This window comes from Neomonachus schauinslandi, chromosome X (genome assembly GCF_002201575.2).
Source record: "Neomonachus schauinslandi chromosome X, ASM220157v2, whole genome shotgun sequence".
Taxonomy (NCBI): Eukaryota; Metazoa; Chordata; class Mammalia; order Carnivora; family Phocidae; genus Neomonachus; species Neomonachus schauinslandi.
This window is the reverse complement of record NC_058419.1, coordinates 104764341-104780944: the sequence shown is the minus strand read 5'-3', so window position 1 is coordinate 104780944 and position 16604 is coordinate 104764341. Positions and strand designations below refer to the sequence as shown.

The window sequence follows — 16604 nt, the reverse complement described above, 5'->3', positions numbered from 1 at the left end:
CTTCTTATTTTTTATTGTAAGCTTGCTCTTGAGATGTAGCGATTAAAGAACTCAAATGACATACTGAGGTCAGTAGAACCCTAAGGATCATAAAGAAAATTTATGACATGTCATCAAGAATTCCAAAGCAGAATTCAAACCTGCGCATAGCAACCCAGTCATAGCATCGTGCTGTGGGGGAGAGACGTATCTGTAAACCCCTGGAGCGAGGTTCTGCCTACCTGAGGCTGCCACCACCACTCCCGAGTGGAGACACTGAGTGAAGCCACTGTCACCATGGACGGCCAGGAGGCAAAACCCTCCAATGAAGACGTGGGTGGTAAGAAGGCAGGAGAATACATTAAACTAAAAGTCGTTGGAGAGGATAACAGCGAGGTACACTTCAGAGTGAAAATGACAACCTGTATGAAGAAACTCAAAGAATTCTACTGTCAAAGACAGGGAGTTCCAGTGCATACACTTCGATTTCTGTTTGATGGTCAGAGAATTGCTGATAATCATACCGCCAAAGAACTGGAAATGGAGGAAGATGATGTGATTGAAGTTTATCACGAACAAATCGGCGGTCATTCAATGATTTAGGTATTCTTTTCATCTTTTTTTTCCTTTACCTTCAATCCTTTTTTATTTTTAAAAATAGTTATTTTGTAATGTGGTGTTCAAAACGGAATTGAAAACTGGCACCACATCTCTTTAAAGTATCTGATAATTTGAATTCTAGTGCCCATTATTCATTATCACTTGTTTTCATTGTGCTAATTTTAGTTGATCAAACTTCAGCCTCCTTCATATATCACCTTCTCCTTTAAAAAAATTACATGTGTGCACAGAGACGCCAGGACTGTGCATTTTCAGGCTTGTGATAAATAAGATCAACCAATTCCAGTGTTCAAAATGACTTTTCAATGGGCCCTGAAGTTCTAGCATGTGACTGCTTCATTCCTGGACTATGACTTACAGTGGGAGATGGAAGTTTTTCAAAGAACTGAACTGTGGAAAATGATCTTTCCTTAACTTGAAGCTACTTTTAGAATTTGAGTATCTGGATCAAAAGAAGAGAACTATCGGGCTAGAGCCGAGATAACAGCGATGGTGAGAGTAATGATTAACTCCAAAGATGGCTTCACTAAGGAGAAAGCATTTTAAGATAAAAGAAAAATCTCATCAGAAGATCCCAGGAAAGTCCTAATTTCTATTAGCAGTTAATAAAGTTATTCATGCAGAAGTGTGTTCAACAGAACACTGCTCTTTTTGATTTTATTTGTACTTTTTGGCCTGGGGTATAGGGTTTTTTTAAGGTTTTATTTATTTATTTGAGAGAGAGTGCACATATGAGTAGGGGGGAAGGACAGAGGGATAGGGGCAGAGGGAAAGGGGCAGAGGGAGGGGCAGAGGAGAGGGAGAAGCAGACTCCCTGCTGAATAAGGAGCCCGACTATGACGACGACTACGACGAGGACGACCACGACAACGTGGGGCTTCATCCCAGGACCCTGAGATCATGACCTGAGCTGAAGGCAGATGCTTAACCAACTGAGCCACCCAGGTGCCCCTGGGATATGGGTTTTAAATGAACATTGTACCAGCTTCATTAAAATAAACAAAATATTTTCAAAGCAAAAAACAAAAAATAACAAGGTTGAGCATAACAAATATGGTGAATACTTTGTTGTGCTTGCTACCTGAACTTCAATGCATCTCCTTACAGTCCAGGGATGTGGAATGTTATATATAGACTACAACAAACTTTTTTTTTTTTTAGAGATTTTATTTATTTGAGAGAGAGAGAGGAGAGAGAGAGAGCACAAGAGCGGGGAGGGTCAGAGGGAGAAGCAGACTCCCTGCTGAGCAGGGAGCCCAATGTGGGACTCGATCCCGGGACTCCAGGATCATGACCTGAGCTGAAGGCAGTCGCTTAACCAACTGAGCCACCCAGGCACCCAGACTACAACAATCTTAAGCATACAGAAAATAATTACCTATCATTTATCACTCTATTAGATGATATATTTGTTGTGGTTTTAAAATATATCCACAAATCATTTCAACTTCTCTAATTAAGTGGTGGGGGTCTGTGTCTTTTCTCCTTGAATCCAGACTGACTTCTGGGATGGGCTTATAGCTATTTGGAGGGAATGATGCCAGGTGAATTCTGAGGCTCTATTACCTGGCACTCTTGGAATGCTTGATCTTGGCATGCCTTCCTCTAAGATGTTTTACCTCAAAAAACTACCGACCATGGTATTAAAACCAAAAATACCACGAAAAGCTGTATATAGGTGTTTCAGCCAACATCCCCAACTGAATTTCCAGACTTTTAATAATACCAGACAATGTGCCACACATGTATGTGAAAGAACCTCTAGATTTTCATAGCTCTCAGCCATTAAGTCATCTCTAGTCTTTGAGTCTTGCCAGCTGAGGCCCAGACATCATGGATCACAGTCAAACCATCTGTGCTATGCCATATCTAAGTATTTAATGCACAGAATCTGTGCACATAATAAAATGGATGCTTTACTCTAAAAAGTTTTAAAATGATTTGTTACACAGCAACAGTAACTGGGACACATTAACTTATTTTAATTACTAAAAATGCATATTGAATTATATGTCATTTAGCTAAGCAAAATCTTAAACATTATCATTCTTGTTCCTGACCACATTGCTGAAGAGTTCTGGTTTAATCCACATTCATTGCCCTTTTAGGGTCAAGAAAAGCATGTCATCTCCTTCAAACAGGAGAACAGAAAAACCCAGAATTAGAAAGGAAAGGGCACAACATACATTGTTATTAAAAATAGCTGAGAAAGAGTACATAATTAGTAATAAGAAAACCTGCACCATATATAACAGAGGAAATAAATGCAGATCTTCCATTTGTGCAGAGTACTGGGTATTTACTGGAGCAACTTGCTGTTATGAAAGAGGTTTTTTTTTTTTTTTTTTAATCACTATGGCATCCAACGTAATGTTCCAAAGGGATTAATTTGGTAGGAAATTAAATGCTTCGCCTAGATACAAGATCTTTTAAAATTATATATGTGCCAAATTGTGCTAAAATAATTGGGTAGCTGAGGACATCTGCTGCAATAAATTCAAATAGTGAAGATTCAATTTAAACTAATACAAGATGCCAGATCAAAAAGAGCCTTTTTATTTCTCCTGCTTTGCATGGAGAAGAGCCTGGAAATAGTTTTTAACTATTAAAAAAATCACTTGAAAAAAAACCTGTAGTAGTCTAATCACAAAGTAATATCATGAAATGCTATTTTATGAAGTAGGGCCACAATTCATATTAAATCACATCTAAGGGCTTCGTGGCCACTTCCTAGATTGGGTCATACCATCTGAGAGCAGGCAAGGACTACATTTTAGGATCTGATGTTACTTTACTCAGTTATGTGGAAATACACTGTTTGGATTGCTTCTTGTCTGCTTGTTTTAAAGCTCAAGAAATACAGCAGATAGACGCCAATACTTCACTGTCCATACCAGGATAAATATACCTATGGAAGCCAGTCATTAGTGCCTACTAACTGCCTAAAGGATAGTCCATTGTAGAGAATGTTCTTGATTCAATTTAGCAAGGACTTTAGTTGAAGTCATTGTATATCATGATTTATAAGAACCAGAGGCTTTCAAGAGCTGGCATGCAATGAACTGGTTTTAGATAAAGCCTAATTTAACCGAGAGACATTTACAATCTCAGTATCTAATCCAGCTACATAATCTTCTTGAGATATCATAATGTTTGTAAGATGCCAATACCAATGGCCTTTCAGGGCATATTTATAACTTCAGTTTCCCCAAGGAAACCCCCTCAAAGAGTTCTTTCCCCTTCCTCCCAAAGGGTTTAATTGCTGGAGTGCTCAAGAAACAAAGTGTGACTAACCAGATACTAATGGCAAAGTCAGTGCTGTCATTTACTCTACTGTGTTACCTGGATCAACGTAGCTGGCTCATCTGAGGTTCAGATACTTCTACTGAGATGAAAAAAAGAGTATTTACTTTGCAATTGCTTGAAAAATTAAATGAAATAATTTTAGAAAAGACACTGTTATTTGATACATGTTACGTTCTGGCCTCTACCAACATCTAACCCAGTGCTGCAAAATCATAACCACACCTGCGAAACTCTAGATATGAACCAACGAGGGCTAGAGTCAGTGGTAAGTAGTGGTAGGTATGGTCTGAGGTAAGTACAAGCGAGATACAGGAGCATGTTCAGAAAATCTTGTAACTAGGGGACCAAAATTCAAACTGAGCCACCGGATTCCATAATAATGCTTTTAACCACTCCCTAAACTGGTCATTAAACAGGTTCTCAGAAGGCACCAGTCAATATGGGATTATAATGAGCGAGGGGGGGAAGAGAAATTAAGATTCTTTCTCACAATAAAATTCTGGGAGGAGTTTCAAGAATGAAGGAAGCCGAAGAGTCAACTGCCCTGAGGAAGTCCATCTGGAACATTAGAGAGAACAGAGCTCCGGAATTGGTCCTTGCATGGGGACATCGAGAAAAGTTTTATTTGAATGGTACGCAGGGATGATTGCTTTTGGTAGGTTTACAAGTGAATTTACATGAAGAAAAAGGAGTAGTAAGTACTGAGTATCTTCTTTCAGTTCAGTTTTTAAATAAAAGGACATAAATTAGATGGTATCTAGACAGATTAACTCAGATTTTCTTTTAATTACTTCATTCAAAAATGTACAGAGAACACTTACTATTTTCCCAGCACTATTCTGGGCACTAGGGATATATCAGTGAACACAACAGAAAGATGGGAGATATAATGAGGTTATTTGTAGGCCAGGGGAGGGGCCAGTCGAAGAATAGTAAGTAAACAAAGTGTTTTCTTATACATAGTAAAAGTGATTTGCCTCCAGTGCTGAAAATTGTTCTACCAATGGAAATAATATTAATTATGAAAACACTCTCCTTTTTCTAAGACAGAAAACTATCTTATGAGTTGCTATTCCCTGTGGTCAGAGATAACTGCCTATCCTGAGACACCAAGTAGCAACACTATCCCTGTGCAATCCATCAAGATTTCCATGTCAGTATATGGGTAGTATTCAATAAATCTCTTAAAATGTATGTGTTAAATATATTCTTTGCTTTGTAACTATATATATATTCTTTGCTTTGTGATATTCAGCTTACTCTTCTGCATAATTGTTCTTAGGACTTTTTACAACTTAAAACATGTTCTCATATAGTTCATTTTGTAAAGATAGTACTACCAGAAACAATTCCAAAATACACAATAAATGAGTGCACAAACAAAAACAAAAATTAAAAAATGGAAAATCTGACATCATGTATAAGATCAGGAATTGAAAGAATTAATGAAATCTCTAATATTGGCCATAATGGGGATAGAAGTTATAATATACAAAGCTTTCGGTGGGACAGAAGTATTGTGCTGTTTTCAAAATGGTATGATTGTTGTGAAAATTTTAAATCCCTAGTGCCCACTGATATATCCCTAGTGCCCAGAATATTTTAGAGGTAGGGATTTCAAATGTGGGCGTGGAAGCTTAGGCTGAGAGTGATGAGGAAAAACACTCAAGAAAAGTTTGCCGAATATGGGGGACTTCTCATTATTTAGGACTAAACTCTTAAAAGAGTCTAAAAGGACACAGAGCTACAAGATGCCCATGTGCTTAAGTGATTAAACTTGAAAAGGGTCTAATTTGTAAGAACCCTACTAAGAAGAATGCAGTTAGAGTGATTCCAATTTTATTAATACTTTTAAGAATATAGTATCGTTATGAGACCAACAGACCAGAGAAATATGCCTTACTCGGCAAATTCACTCTCTATGATTTCTGTGTAGCCCCATAATTCCATGATCACTTGTTTTACTAGATATCATGCCATTTCTTCTTCTCTCTTTTTTTTTAAACATTTTTTTTTCTATATACCCATTTTTAAAAATCTACCTGGTTTTACTCTGTCTTCTGCAATGGGAAACTTAGTAATCTACCAGAGGAAAAATGGTCATGGCTATTACTTAAGAGGATATATTTTAAAAATTTCTTTTAAAATTTTATAATGTATAACCCTAAAAATTATGAAGAATAGCATGCAGTGTCATTTAGTTATGGAGGGTCTCAGGACACCAAAAGAATAAATGGGTCAAATGAGGATTGTGTTCATTGTTTTTTAGTGTCTATTTTAATTACCTTTATCCTTCTTCCTCCTCAAAATCTTGATTCCCCTTCTGTATGCTCTTTGTGAGGAAGCAATTGATTTTCCTATCAAAGAATTTGTGCATTTAAAAATAAATAAGTAGAACAACACCAAAACAAACACAAAGCACTTTAGTGAAAAAATGTAAATAAAGCAGAAAAGAAAAATGGACTCTAATATGTGCCAACTGAAGTAATTTGTGATCAAAGACCATTTACAAACAGACAAGAACCATATTTCAAATCTTGATCAACTGTAATGCAATTCTTTGGCACAGTTATGTGCCATGAATCATATGGAAAGCATGCATGTAAATAATTCTCAATTATTAATCCTGTATATATCCAGGTATGTTGTTATCAGTCACTTTTTATAAGAAAAATTTTATCATCTGATTTGACACAACCATAACCAACATATTAACTTTTTAAACCTCAAATTAGGATTTATGAAAACATATGAATTGATCTCTTCAAAATTAGGTCAGCAAAATTTCTAAATTCACCCTCATTTCTCTACTTCTAAAACTGGCAGTAAAACTTCTTGGGGCCATGTTAACAATTGATTATTAAAATTAAGACTAATTTTCATATATGCTTATGGTTCAAGACAGCATATATGGAAATATTTGTGCTGCATATATGGAAATATTTGTGCTTCATATATTATTTTAGGTCTATAAGGGCATTAAGAAATAAAAAAGATGTGTTTTCAGTCTGTAGTCTTTTATGTATTAGTCTTATACAAATAACATCCAAGTCTGAAAGGGGTAGAGGAAGGAATACTGCTGAATCTAGACTATAGTCAAACATGACCAGCAGTCTACAATCATCCCATTATTGGGATAAATGCCTGCACTAGAACAGTATTTTTTCACCTTTGTAACACCTAATTGTCTTCTCCTGGTTGAGTTGCTAGTTTCTTGCCTGGTCATATGGGAAAAAGCACAACATTGATGTTGCAGCAATTCTGTTATTTCATTTTCCCCTGGTGTTGTAAATTATCACAAACATTCTATAGCATGAAATCCTAAAGTCATGTCAGTTTGAATACCAGGATCAATCGCCTGTGGTTACTCAGAGATAAATGCTTGGGCAAGAGCAAATCCAAGTGGAACCCTTTGAATCTTGGGGACAGGAGTCGAATATTTGGAAAGGTCAGCACTTAGGAGCAGAGTCTCATTCCAGTTAGTCTAGGTTCAGAGGCAGAATCTACAAAGTAAACAAGGGATAAAGTCTCTGCTCATTCCCTGCCCTTTCTCACTTTGACCTCTTAAAAGTGAAGGGTATTTACCCATCAAGAAATGGGCAGAAGACATGAACAGACATTTTTCCAAAGAAGACATCCAAATGGCCAACAGACACATGAAAAAGTGCTCAACATCGCTCGGCATCAGGGAAATCCAAATCAAAACTTCAATGAGATACCACCTCACACCAGTCAGAATGGCTAAAATTAACAAGTCAGGAAATGACAGATGTTGGCGGGGATGTAGAGAAAGGGGAACCGTCCTACACTGTTGGTGGGAATGCAAGCTGGTGCAGCCACTCTGGAAAACAGTATGGAGGTTCCTCAAAAAGTTGAAAATAGAGCTACCATACGATCCAGCAATTGCACTACTGGGTATTTACCCCAAAGATACAAAAGTAGGGATCCGAAAGGGTACGTGCACCCCAATGTTTATAGCAACAATGTCCACAATAGCCAAACTGTGGAAAGAGCCAAGATGTCCACTGACAGATGAATGGATAAAGAAGATGTGGTATATATATACAATGGAATATTAGGCAGCCATCAAAAGGAATGAGATCTTGCCATTTGCAACGACATGGATGGAACTGGAGGGTATTATGTTGAGCAAAATAAGTCAAACAGAGAAAGACATGTATCATATGATCTCACTGATATGAGGAATTCTTAATCTCAGGAAACAAACTGAGGGTTGCTGGAGGGGGGGGTGGGGGGGGGGGGATGGGGTGGCTGGGTGATAGACACTGGGGAGGGTATGTGCTCTGGTAAGTGCTGTGAATTGTGCAAGACTGTTGAATCTCAGATCTGTACCTATGAAACAAATAATGCAATATATGTTAAGAAAAAAAAAAGAAGAAGAAGAATGTAGCGGGAGGGGAAGAATGAAGCAGGGGAAATCGGAGGGGTAGACGAACCATGAGAGATGATGGACTCTGAAAAACAAACTGAGGGTTCTAGAGGGGAGGGGGGTGGGAGGATGGGTTAGCCTGGTGGTGGGTATTGAGGAGGGCACATTCTGCATGGAGCACTGGGTGTTATGCACAAACAATGAATCATGGAACACTACATCTAAAACTAATGATGTAATGTATGGGGATTAACATAACAATAAAAAAATTAAAAAAAAAGTGAAGGGTATTTAGAGGAATCCCTACAGTGTGGAAGGGCAGGCCCATGGAGAAGGAAGGCCCTCCCTCATCCTATGTGTGCTTTCCCTTATTGGGGAATATTAGTTTCTGTACCCGAACAACGATAGTACAGACTTGTGCTGAATGAGTAAAAAATAATTGACTTCATTTTCTTTAACTTCCCTTAGAGGAAATTCAGATAGATTAGACGGAAGTTCCTGTAGTTATTTTTAAAGCTGTTTCAGATGATTTTTCCAAGATAATGAAAAAAATGAAGTCAGTGAGAAAAAAAGGACCAACCAAATCAAAATATTCAATGAAAACTATTGGATAGAAAAACAGATAAAAATTATCATAGTGGCTATATTAATATGATGTATATGAATAGTTAATAGGAAAACAAAAATGGGAGTTTTTTGGAATTGTGGCATTTCATGTGCTTTACCTTCTTATGTTTTCTTCCTTTTCTAAGTTCTCTAACAACAAGTATATTTTTTATACATTCAGAAAAAAATGTATATGCTTAAAAAAATAGGCAGAGGTTATGTGAGCTCAAGTGAGAATCATTTTTAAAATACTGTTTATGGAACATGTACATTAAAGGGTGCCCTGTGAATTCACACTTTCAGTATAGAGAAAAACATATGTTAATATTGTATACTGAGAGGTGGAATTCCAGTTTATACAAAAATAAAGAGGGCATTTGTGATGTTTTAATTCCCATCTTCATTTTCATCTTAGTAATATGCACAGGCACCTCCAGTCACTCAGTCCCTTACCTGCCATGATTATTTTAACAGTATCCCCCAAGGCTTAGCATGTCATTTTGTTTGACCTTCAGTTAACTAACTCCTGCTGATTTCTTTAGTGGTCTCCTAAGACAGGTTTCCCTTACTTATATAGAGTCTAATGGAGACACTCTTGTAGGTTTTCTTTTTTACTGTGTCTCAAAAATCCCATTAACAGAATCTCTATTGTAATACTCATCTAATTATAACATGCTCCTTGCTGAGCTCAGAGGGCAAGCATTCTAATAAAACTGTGGTCCCATACTGAGAAGTAGAAAGACATAACTGTCATTCTCACTTCAGTAGTAAATTTCAATAAATTAAAGTCTGCAGAATTTTAAATCCACTTGGCAAAGGTAAAGTGAAAGGGTGAACCTACTACTGATCTAGGCATTAACTAGGGATATATAAATATCCTCTTTTGATTTTAACTGGATTCTGGTTTGCGTGCCTTCACTAAACTGTCCCAATACTATTTTCAGAAGAAATCCTGGGCTCCACTCCCTTTGTGGCTCTACTCATTCAGTTTTCTTCCTCTCTTTCACTTCCTTTCTATTGTTTTGCCGAATTGTACTGTTTCTTCAGTATTCTACACAAACAGCCCTGTACTTTCTGATTTCATGTAGCCAAAAATGCTCTTACTCTCCCTCTCTTCTGAACATACTAGAATCCTCTCTGCACTTCTTAAATGTGCAGATCATTGCCCATCTGTGATAGAATCTAAAGACATGTTCATCTGATCAAACAGGGAGATTTTATTTCCCATGCTCCTCTGTAGTTAAGCTTGTGGAAAGTGACTGAGCTCTAGCTAGTGGAACTCAGGCATGGTTCATAAAGTATCTTGCATGATCCTACTCTCTTTTTCTCTTTGCTCATTGGACTACTGAATACAAAGAATCCAATAAAGAATCTGAGGAGTCCCTTTAAGGTAGGGGAGCCATAAGGTGAAATGTGGATTCCTGGCTCACCATGTGGAAGACTTTTTGATGAAAACCTATTTAAACTGTTAAGTAAGTAGGAAAACTTGATTATATTATCACAGATTTTTGGATTATTGTTGTTATAGTGGCTGGCACTAATGACCTTGATTAAAGCAATATGTATGTTCTCCTCATAGGTTTTTCAACTATGGCTGATATAGTGAAGTTTACCAGAGTCATCTTTCCAACCTTGACCTTTTCCCTCAACACTGGATTTGTATTTCTTACTGTCTGCTCTCCATCTCTGCCTTGGGTGTACATCTCCATATGGGTATTCCAACAGACCCTCACATATAGCATTTACCAAATGTGAGCCAAGGTCATCAACTGGATTAGTTTTCTAGGGCCGCTGTAACAAAGTACCACAAACCGGGTGACCTCAAACAATAGAAATGTATTGTCTTACAGTTTTGGAGGCAAGAAGTCTTAATGAAATAAAGGTGTCAGGAGTTCCATACCTAGTGAGAGAAGAGTGGAGCAAAGAGGGCCCCGGGCAGCGCCCCCATTACTGCCGCCACATCAGCTGCCAAAGGAGGCCCCAGTCAGCATCCCCACAAACATTAGCAGACACAGCAGCCATGCTGCACCACCTCCCCTCAGCCCCACACCGTCACTGTTGACACCAAACTGAGTACCAGGGAGCAGTGGCCCTGGTTGGTCTCACTTCAGCGGTGTCTGCTGGTGGTGTCAAAAAGCTACTCGCAAAGGTTTTGAACAGTACAATGTTTCAGTGTAAGAAACACGAATGGTTTTATCAATAAGAATGACACCAAAGAAGATGTATTTGTATACCAGACTGCCACAAATGAGAATAAGCCGAGGAAGTACCTTCACAATACAGGACACAAAGCAAGTGTGGAGTCTGAGGTTACTCAAGGCCAAAAGGGTGTCGAGGCAGAATATGTTACAGGCCATGGTGGAGCTCCAGCAGACGACACTTACTATGCTGCACACCTTAACCATTAGGGATGCTACCCAAGTCACTGGGGTCCTCCAGACAAACAGAAGCAGAATTAGCAGAATAGTGACAGCCGGGAAAAGAATGAGGGGTCAGTGAGTACTCTCTAAGGCTAGGACCAACAGTGCAAGCTCTACTACATTATTCCACGTGGAGACCCTAAGGGTGGTGACGACAGTTTTACAACCAACCTGTGCAAGGAGAAGGGATGGATGGTGTCAACAACCAGGGTGCAGGACAGCAAGGCAGACTAGCAAGAGAGATTATGTATATGGGGGTTACAGACTGTGATTCTACTGGGTCAGCCTCGCCAAAGACAGTCTAGAAAGGGCAGCAATGAAGAAGGTAAGGAAAGTCAGGGAGTTCCAAGGTCAGCAGTCACTTCAACATCGGTACCACTGCAACTTCAATTACCCATGCAAACTATAGAAATGATCCCTGAAAGTATAGTCCTTCAATTACCCATACAGATGCCTAGAAATCCCTGAACAACAAGATGGCAAATAGATAAAACCAGCCACTACACCTGCTGCTCTGGAAGCTGAGAAGGTGGGAACTGAATAAATTCCAGCTTATCATCTCTAACATCATCCAGTTTAGTCATCCAACAAGAAAAAATGAATACCAAATTCCAGCAATAAGAAATGAACAAAAGATTGGAGCTGAAGACCTTATGTGCTTGCTTTCTGCTCACTGACCATACAACTAGAGCCATCTGCATTATCTACAAAACATGGAGTTTTTTTATTGTTTTTACATAAAGACGTCCTTTTTGTGAACAACAAATGTGCTTTTTTGAGGGGAACCTAGTTTTTCTCAATACACCTTTAAAGGTTTTTAACTCGTTTCATATCTAGTCATGTTGAAATTTTAAGAACCTCTTTTAAAATTTGTAATAAAAGTTTACAACTTGATTTTTTTTAAAGGTTTTATTTATTTATTTGAGAGAGAGAGAATGAGAGAGAGCACATGAGAGGGGGGAGGGTCAGAGGGAGAAGCACACTCCCTGCCGAGCAGGGAGCCCAATGTGGGACTCCATCCAGGGACTCCAGGATCATGACCTGAGCCGAAGGCAGTCGCTCAACCAACTGAGCCACCCAGGCGCCCTACAACTTGATTTTTTAAAGAAAGTCAACAAATGGCAAGCACCTATTAATAAAGGTCTTAAAATAATGAATGAATGGATGAATGAATGAATGGAAGAAACAAAGAACCAAAGAAACAAAGAAAGGGAAGGAAGAGAAAAAAAAAGGAAACGAATGGAAAGGAATGGAAAAAGAAAAGAAAGGAAAGAAAAGAAAAGAAAAAAAAATGAAGTTGTCAGCAAGCCCACGTTCCCACTGAAACCTTTAGGGGAGAATCCTTCCTTCCTCTTCCTAGTTTATGGTGATAAATATTAATGGTGGTAATTCATTGGCTTAAAAATGCACCACTCCAATCTCTGCCTCTGCTATTATATAGCATTCTTCTTGTGTATCTGTGTCTTCACATGGTGTTCTTCTCTTTTTATAAGGACACTAGTCATACTGGATTAGGACTCATCCTAATGATAGCAACTTCATTGCATTACATCTGCAAAGGCTCTATTTCCAAATAAGGTCACTTTCATAGGTTGGCGGGGGAGGAAGTGGGGTGGTGATGGTTAGGATTTCAACATATCTCTTTAGTGGTCACAGCTCAACTCATAACATCAACCCACAATACAGCTTAAGAGAACCACTATCATCTTGTCACTTGGTACTAGAACATGAGAGTCATTCAATATATACAGCTTTCTTGTCCTTCCTTGTCAATACAGTATAAGATTTCTCCCTTTGACTTCCGTTCTTCGAGTTTAAGTTCTAGCAAAGGAAAATATGGCATTAGAGGAGAATGGCCAAAGGAGTTTGACATTTAGGAAGGTAATTAGTGAAGAGTGAGATTAGGGGAGCAAGGGAGGAAAATAACAGTAGAAAAAGATGAAAAATAGTAATGTGTTACAGAAATATAATAGAATTTCTCTTCAGTAGGTGTGGTCACATTAAGAGCTGAACAAAAACATAATCAATGAATAAAGCAACAAATTGTGAAACAAGATAACCATGGTGAGCTGACATCAAGGCTTGGAAAAAAGTACAGGAGCAAACCAAAGACAATGTCTAAGAGATGTTGTGCTTTATAAATACAATGCGTGGTCAGCATTATTAAGCTGTATAGTGTTGATATGAAAATAAAGAGACCTTGATGAAAATCTAAATCAAACTAGAGTTATTCCATTAATATGACTCTTAGATCTACTACTGAGTGGTATTGGCAAAAACAGTTTACTTTTCTTAGATTTTTGTTCCTTTGTTTTGTTTTTAATAAGCTACCTCTAAATCATAAAAATTCTAGATTTCCATAATTTTTAGACATTATAGCTATACATATAATTAAATGAAATGTGTATTATTTACATTCCTTATAGAATAAAAGGATTTAAAAAAAATTTTTTACTTTTTTTTTTTTTTTTAAAGTAGGCTCCATGCCCAACGTGGGGCTTAAACTCTGAGATCAAGAATCACATGCTCCACTGACTGAGCCAGCCAGGCATCCTAAAATAAAAGGATTTTTCTTTGACACTCTTTTTGACATTCTTTTAAGCATCCTGCTTTCCTTTTCCATTAAATAATGTTTATACTACAATGCTCACTGATATGAAATTGCTATGAACGTAACTAATAAGTTAGAGGGTAGGGTCCAACTTGAGAATAGAAGTAGATGGGGAGTTAGATATCCTCCAGAAAGATTTTATAACATCTTTAAAGTGCTGGGAATTGGCCCCTGATCACAGAAGACTGAGGAATGAATGGGAAGAACAGATTCCTATTTTCAAGAATCTGATATTTAAGGGAAAATTACATATGGTAGTGCTGGTTCAAAAATAAATTTCCTGTTTTAGGGATATTTGAGCTTATTGTAGTTATGTGAAAGTGACTATGATATTAGAATAATTAAAGACACGAAAGAAGGAGGATTACTGATGGTGTGAGTCTGATAAGAAGCCATCAGAAATAGGAGGCCAGGTATTTGTTGGGCCAACTGGACACTAAGAATGGAAGTTTCCTTCTAGAAGGCTAGGCATGATCTCTTATACCTGCCATTGGTCACTGATCTCAAGTGACCTTAAGTCCTGGGTAGCTCTTCATCTTTCTTTTTTTCTTTTTTTCAGATTTTATTTATTTATTTGAGAGAGAGAGAAAGCATAAGCAGTGGGGAGAGGGAGAAGCAGGCTCCCCCCCCGAAGCAGGGAGCCCAATGTGGGGCTTGATCCCAGGACTCTGGGATCAGGACCCAAGCCAAAGGCAGACGCCCAACTGACTGAGCCACCCAGGTGCCCCCTCATCTTTCTTGAAATATTTGTCTTTATAAGAGTTATACCACTGGTCTAATATCTATAAAAGGGAAGCACTGTTAGCAAGTCCTATAATGAGTATTCTATTTTTAGTTCTACTGTGACAATGTTTCTTCAGAAATACAGCTGTCAGCCTTCAGAAATACTGAATCAGGCTGACCTTTTTATCCAGTAAAAAAAAATGGAGACCTTGAAATAGAATGGTAAAGAGTGTGGGCGATGGAGTCAAAAAGACACGAGTCTGGCTTCCACTCTTGCTACTTATTAGATATGGATCATGAAAGTATTATTTAAACTAAATGTCAATTTCATAATCTATAACTTTGAGTAATTTGAAACTCGTATGGTTGTTGTAACATTAAATAGAAAGTGGCACCCCAAAAAACAATATATTCTACTTATGATTTTTATTATTTTAAAATGTTTTATTAGCTGTTATACATGACTTTAGATCATACAGATCAAAAAAGATGATTTTGGTTTTTTATGTGTGTTTGATTTTGTTTATACAGAAGAATATTTAGAAAGTTTTAAATAATTATTGAAAATGTACTATGATGCTATGCTCAGAAATATAATGTAATAGCCATACCAACAACAATTTAATTTATATTCACATACTATGTGTTCTTAGAGCTTTATAAAAAGCCTCTGTAAGTGAAATTAGTCTTTGCACAATTATTTGGTTCCAGGGTATATAATGTGTGGCATCACTGTTACCTTAGGTAAAAGTAAAATAAACTGCTTAAACTACCAGTCAAATAGTTAACAAGATATAACTTATTCCAAATAGTTTTGATTTCCCATTTACATACAGAAAGTAGTAGTTCCTTAACACCTGAAAAATTAAAAAAACTGGGTCAGAAATAAGGCTTGCAAAAATCTCAAAAGATTCAGATGATATCTCCAAGGTGCTGATTAAATCTGAATAAAACATTTTCCAAAGAATTAATGTTCTAATATGGAAAGCACCAAATGATTTGTGATTTCCAGATCTTTTATTTTATACATTAGTCCTGAGGCATGTCATTTTTTAATTTATCCCTTTTTCCCCCTTTCCTTAGACAATAAAAAGTCTGAAACAGGACTCTTTAATTAAAACAAGAGAGTGGATGTTTAAATCAAGGTAGAATCTGAAGAGCAGAACAACTGCTTAGCAAAAAGCATGTAAGAGTATTGTTATGGAGACAAGTTCTGACGAAGGCAAAATTATTTTCCAAGTCATGATTCTCAGGAACTAGCACATAAATAAATTAGCTGAATTTTAAAAATTAATCACAAGTAAAAGAAGCAGCCAAAAGAAGCATGACGGGGATATATGCTAATCTATGCACAATGATTTTTTCCTATAAGTGAGAATTGAAATGAATTGTAAAAGCCAATGAAGCAGCAGAAAGATGGCTGACTATAAATCCCAGCCAATGTCCTAGATATGTCATTCTCCATGAAAGGCATGCTTTCTGATGTTGCATTTTCCATTAGCAAATGGGGCAGCAGAACACCAATGTATGCGCTTTCCTGACTCATTTGCATGTCACCATTTATAACTTTCCACTGCCCTGTGGCATTGTGGCACTCGCCTCCTAAATGAGGAATATGCAGCAGTAATAATTTTTTGATAACACCCTAGTAATTACATGACCCTTCAAGGGCTTCTTTTCAAAATTCAAAACTCACCTTCCCTCGCTTGAGTGTGAATCTAATCTCATTCTTGGCTTGGAACCTGGTTATTAGCTTTCCTTTTCTTGACAGATCTGGTGGGTGATGGTAGAATGAGTCAGAGAGAAAGGTCAAAAAGAACCAAGTTGGAACCAAGAGATTTGCTACAAGTAGCCTAAAGAAAAAAACTAAAAAGGTGTTTACCTCTTAGAAAGTTGACAGTCACTGAAGAAGGCCTCTGCTTGGTGATTTAATTTTTATTCTAAACGA

General features: G+C 37.5%; 1 protein-coding gene across 2 annotated transcripts; it reads left to right on the top strand.

The window, feature by feature from the left end:
* The first annotated feature begins 276 nt into the window (after window positions 1–276).
* Window positions 277–582, top strand: LOC110594239 (small ubiquitin-related modifier 1-like). Of its 2 annotated transcripts, XM_044911824.1 has the most exons (2): window positions 277–450; window positions 526–582. In XM_044911824.1, the coding sequence occupies exons 1-2, from the start codon at window positions 277–279 to the stop codon at window positions 580–582; spliced, it is 231 nt and encodes a 76-aa protein (XP_044767759.1). The 2 variants fall into 2 exon arrangements, with proteins under 2 accessions (XP_044767759.1, XP_021561418.1); XM_021705743.1 differs by having other exon boundaries at window positions 277–582.
* The last annotated feature ends 16022 nt before the right edge of the window (window positions 583–16604 follow it).